The sequence below is a fragment of the Mus caroli genome, chromosome 5 (genome assembly GCF_900094665.2).
Source record: "Mus caroli chromosome 5, CAROLI_EIJ_v1.1, whole genome shotgun sequence".
NCBI classification, from domain to species: domain Eukaryota; kingdom Metazoa; phylum Chordata; class Mammalia; order Rodentia; family Muridae; genus Mus; species Mus caroli.
This window is the reverse complement of record NC_034574.1, coordinates 121,478,125-121,483,491: the sequence shown is the minus strand read 5'-3', so window position 1 is coordinate 121,483,491 and position 5,367 is coordinate 121,478,125. Positions and strand designations below refer to the sequence as shown.

Below are 5,367 nucleotides of genomic sequence, written 5' to 3'. Positions count from 1 at the left end.
GTATCTCTGCTTCAGAAGGACTCAAATAGTTTAAAGTGCTTCTGAGCTATGAAGGTCAGAGTTGGGTAGGTCTACACTGACCCCTCCCCCCAACCCTCCCAGTTCCTCAGAGCTGAACTGTGTCCTTGGGTCCTTCTAGCTAGAACTTTAGCTTAGTCAAGCCTCAGTGGATCCTAGGTCTGCTCCAGGGCCTATAGCTTGCCTTAGTGATGAGAAGAAAGGATACCAGGAACTTCAAGGTGGCCAAGCTTCGGAATTTGTTGCTGATGACACCCCCCCCCCCAGCAACTTAGCCCCACTTTCACCTATCCAGCTCTGAAATGTATCCCATGGCCCCAGAGCTGCAGTAGAGTGGTCCACTCAGACTGGTGCACACAGTAGGTCAGGTAAAGACTGCTGCATCCTGGGTGAGTGTGGTCTTGGCATTCCGTGTATCCATGGAGCCTTGGGGGCAGAATCACCGCCAGCTTTTCCCACTGCCGGCACACACGCCTCTGAGCCCCAGGATGTTTTACTTTGCCAGCCTGTCTCCAGGTTCATGGTCCATGTCCAGCCAGCCTCACACACTCAAGAATCTGCTCAGAAATGGAGAACGCTCCCCTCACCAATGTACAGTGACTAGCAGCAAACTAAAGAATGTCTTTTATTTTTAATAAAATAGTGAAGCATGAAAAATATCCTATATTACAGATATACAGAGGCAGGCATGGCCCTCCCTGGCTGGAGACAAAGTTTGTCTTCCCAAGTGCTTCAAGACCACTCATGGAAATCATTTGTTTAACAATTCAGAGAGTCAATAAGCCCTCTGGTGCTCTCCACTGGCTTTCCCCCCTCCCCCTTCCTCTCCACAAATCAGTCCCAGTGTGTAGAACACACTGGCTTGGTTTCCATTAAAAAGCCACAAAATGTATCAGGCTGAAGGCGCCCCCCCCAACCCCCAACCCTGAGGCTTGAGCCTCTAAATTCTTTTGTTAGATGATCTCTTTTGTTGCCTTTTATTTACAACAAAATACTTTTTTTCTCTCTCTCATTTGTTTTGCTAGGGAGAGGGGGAAAATGTAAAAAAAAAAAAAAAAAGTATTGCACACCATTTGAATTCTCCAGTGTTAGATCTGCAGTGGGGTGAGAGGGTAGGGTGGGTTCTGTGTTGGAGAAACAGCTATGAAGGCTGGGGAAGTGACTCTCTTTTAAGGGACCTGCAGGCAGACCTTGGGCTTGGGGGTCACCTCTTTCATCCCCTTTCCTCCTCACCTTCCCTCCCACCCATACAGCAGCCCCGCTGGGGGAGGGAGGGAGGGAGAGCAGGCCCTTGGGTGGCTCACTGGCTGGCCCCTAGGAAAGCTCTTTAGCTTACAAAGGCGCTCTCCAGCCTCAAGTTTATGCACAGGCAGCAAAGCCTTCCGAATACACAGCTGTGTGTTTGAGGCCCAAACAAAAGTTTTCTGGAGGGCGGTTGAATCAACTACTTTACCACAAATTAGTTACACAAGAGGCTCCTTCCTTAATGAGCGACCCTTCAGGGAGGCAACAAACTGAACAGAACCCTTTACATTCAGTTGTTCTGAACCTCAAGGTAGACTTCATATATGTGTAAATATATGCATATATATGCATATACATACACATACATGTATATATATTCTTTTTACTTTGATTTACCAACAACCAGCCAACCAAGAAAAGCTGCCCATTTGGGCTCCGACTGTCCTGTTCTTGCAGCCAGCTCTGCCTTCACACGCAGGCTGAAGGCTGGGCCGGCAGCTCATACTTCCCAAGGTGAGGTTTTTGGGGGTGCTGGGCTTTTTTGTAGATCCCTGCACTGGTGACCACACTGGCTGGTTTCCTCCGGCTTTTTCTCTTTAGCCCCCGGCTGCATACGTGTTGCCAGGACTGCAGGGTCTTGGAAGTCCAGACCCACACCCCACTGGTGATGCCCACCACCAGCAGCATGGACACTTTGACCATGAAGACCTCCACGGCAGGGATGGAGGTGGTCATCAGGCAGTCGGGTGTCTTGGTCTGATTGTTCATCTTACACTTGTGCTGGGTGGCCAGCATCTTCCAGTAGTCCATGTTGAGGCGTTCATAAAAATAGCAAGCAATCACACAGGTGGCCGGCACAGTGTAGAGGAGGGAGAAGACCCCTATGCGTACCATGAGCTTCTCCAGCTTGTCCGTGTTCTCCCCACCCGTTTTCATCACCCTCCGGATGTGGAATAAAGCCACAAAGCCGGACAGGATGAAGGAAGTGCCGATGACTAGGTAGCAAGCCAGCGGGACCAGCACGAAGCCGGTCAGAGCATTGACATCCATGCTGCCCACATAACACACACCAGTGAGCTCATCCCCTGCCACCCTGCGCATCACCAAGATCAAGATAGTCTTCACAGCCGGGATGGCCCAAGCTGCCAGGTGAAAGTAGCTGCTGTTGGCTTCAATGGCCTCATGGCCCCACTTCTTTCCAGCAGCCAGGAACCAAGTGAGGGTGAGGACCACCCACCATAAAGAGCTGGCCATGCCGAAGTAGTAAAGTACCAAGAAGACTAAGGTACAGCCCGTGCTTTCCAGTCCTTCCTGGATAACATACAGCTGCCCGCTGTCCCGGTCACAAGCGATGCTCTCCGCGCCCGCGAAGAGGCGGATGATATAGCCCACCGAATAAACGCAGTAGCACATGGAGAGGAAGATGATAGGACGTTCGGGGTACCTGAAGCGCGATGGGTCGATGAGGAAGGTGAGCACGGTGAAGGCGCTGGAGAAGAAGCACAGCACGGACCAGATGGCCAGCCAGACCACAGCGAAGCGCTTGTCGTCGCGGCTCCAATACACATCCACCCCCGGAGTGCAAAGCGGTGCGCAAGATTCGCTCTTCTCCACGTGGTGGAACTTGCCTGGGTTGTCACAACCTGCGCGCCCCGGAACCCCGTCCTTTAGTGGGTGCTCCTGCGCGCTGTGGGGCCTCTGGGGCCTGAAGAGCGGAGGAAACATGCCAGAGCCCCGGCTGGGCTCATCCGAGCCGTTGTTGGGTGCCTCCATGCACAGGTAGTTGGGATCGTTCTTGTTGGGGAGCTTGCTGCAATCCAGGGAGTCCGGCCACCTGAATTTGAACTGCTCCATGATCGGCGAGCACTTGAGCCGGGCCTGCTCGCACATGACTCGGCAAGCAGGGATGGGTGTGGAGACCTGCTCGGTGCACATGGGCGCGTACAGCGAACACAGGAAGAAGCGGAGGTGGCTGTGGCAGCCGTACTCCACGAGCGGCGCGAACTCGTGCAGTTGGATGGCCGCCTCGCGCTGGTTCTCGTGACCCATCAGGTTGGGCATGCGGGTGGTGTTGTAGCCGATGTCCTTGCACATGGGAATCTCCACCGGCTGGCACTTGCCGTCTCCAGGGCGCTCTAAGTCCATGGAGCTGATGGCCGCGCACGAGCCTATCATCACCTGCAGCACCAGCCACAGGCGCGGGCCCGGGAGTTGCATGGTGGCGCCCGCAATGTCCCAGCGCCGCTCAGGGCCGCCGCTCCCGGGCACGGGCTGTTGCTGCTGCCCGCGGCTCCGCGCCCCGGCTCGGGCCCCCGCGCATGCCCATCCAGTCTGGCGGGAGCGCTCGCGGCGCCCGGGGCCACCGCGGTGGGCGCGCGGCCTCAGCGGAGTCGGGGGGCGGCGGGGGAGGGGAGCGAAGTTTGCAAACAATACGGCGGAGCGAGCGCCGCTCAGCGCGCAAACTTTGGCCTCTTCTTCCGGGCGCGGGCGATCGCGGACCGCAGTAGGGCAGCGCGGGCACACCGTGGCCCCCGGCCCTGGAGCTCCTCCCTCCCGGCGCCCGCAGCTGCTTCCAGCTCGGCGTCCCGGGATGAGAAGACTTGCAAAGAGGCAAAGGGTAGCAAAGAGGGGGAAAAAAAAAGCAAAGCCGATTGGTGACAGGCCCCGCCTCCGCCCGCCGCCCCGCCCCGCTGCTGCTTTGCATCAGAAAGCCTTGCGCCCCGGGCAGCCTCCGCCCTCAGCCCCAGCTCGGGGCTGGACCCCAGCCTCCAGCCTCACCTCCTGCCGGCCTCTCTGCTTGCCCTCCCCGCCCCAGGGGGGGTGTGGGGGTGGGAGGCCTTGAGATTGTCCCCGGTACCCCAAGGACGCCGAGGTTACGGGAAGTTTGGGGACCTGGGTAAGGGTGGTCCTCACCCGGGGTTGGGGGCTGGGGACGCATCTTCTACTTTTACGACGGAGCCTTGGCGGAGGGCACTTTCAAAGAGACACGGGATTTGCGTTTTATGACCGTGCTCATAAAAAAGTGGCCCCTCGGCTTGTAAAGCTGCCCGCATCTTCCCGGGGGTTTGCTGCCCGGGGCGCGGAGCTAGGACTCCGAGGAGGGGCTGCCTTTGAAATTTCAAAAGGGCCGAATGCAGGGGAGGGGGAGGGGACTTGGGAAGCCGGAGTTTAGGGCCTCTTCTGCAAGGTCTACTCAAAGAAAGAAGGGAGGGGGCGGGGAGGAGACTTTCCGGGCCGCTGACACCCCGCATCCCGGGAAGAGGGGCTTGGCTTGAATCGTGGTGACCCTTGCTCCGCCAAAGCCACCATGTTGGGGACCATCGCGCCAAGCCGGCTGGTGGTTTCTCCAAGCGGCTGGATTTATTTATTATAGGAAGTTGTGTATTTATATTATTTGGCGAAAGATGTGCTCGGCCTGCGCCCTCCTGGAAGGCGGAGGCTGAGCCCTGGCCTACACGCGCACAGCTGGTTCCCACGCAGAGTAGTGGGGCCTCTCCGTGCCTTGCTATGCTGACTCCTGCCCCTTGGTTGGTTTTGGGCCAATCTGTGATAAGGACACAGAGCTTCAACCTCCTTCCCCCGCAAAGGGAGTGAGTGCACCATGGGAGCTCACCCACCGCAGTCCTTGGATGTCCAAGGGATCTGGGGTGCGGCACCTGTCGCGGACTCTTGGCTTTGGATAAACAGTCCTCAGGGCGGTGGCCCACTCTCTCCTTAGACCCCACCCCACCCCACCCCCATTCGGGTCTGCGTTTTAAGTGTCTGGGAAACTACTAGGACCTCCAGTGCGGACTCCCCCAACTGCATTGGTGCAGCTAAGTCCCCTGCTCATCTTTCGGACAGTCCTGCGCACCCCAGGGCCGAGTTAGGTGCACAGATGCCTGGAAGCCCTCAGTGGCTCCAGCCAAGCCAGGAGCGAGGCTACCCAGGACCCCTCCTCCCCGCCCTGCCTTGCGCTTCCTGCAGAGGATCGACTTCTAATTAAAACAAGGCTTCAGCGTCCCATCTGCAGGGAGTTCTTCCTCTTTACCCGGGTCCCTTTCATTTGTCAGACATAGCGGACAGACCGGAGGCTGGGACACTCCCAGGACCTGCTGAGTCCTG

The 5,367-nt window shown here is 57.3% G+C and overlaps 1 protein-coding gene across 1 annotated transcript; it reads right to left on the bottom strand.

Annotated features, from left to right (window-relative positions):
• Positions 1-626: 626 nt before the first annotated feature.
• Positions 627-3,848, bottom strand: Fzd10 (frizzled class receptor 10). The gene has a single exon (XM_021163674.1). It carries the CDS (start codon positions 3,478-3,480, stop codon positions 1,732-1,734), a length of 1,749 nt encoding a protein of 582 aa, XP_021019333.1. The 5' UTR covers positions 3,481-3,848; the 3' UTR covers positions 627-1,731.
• Between the last annotated feature and the right edge of the window lie 1,519 nt (positions 3,849-5,367).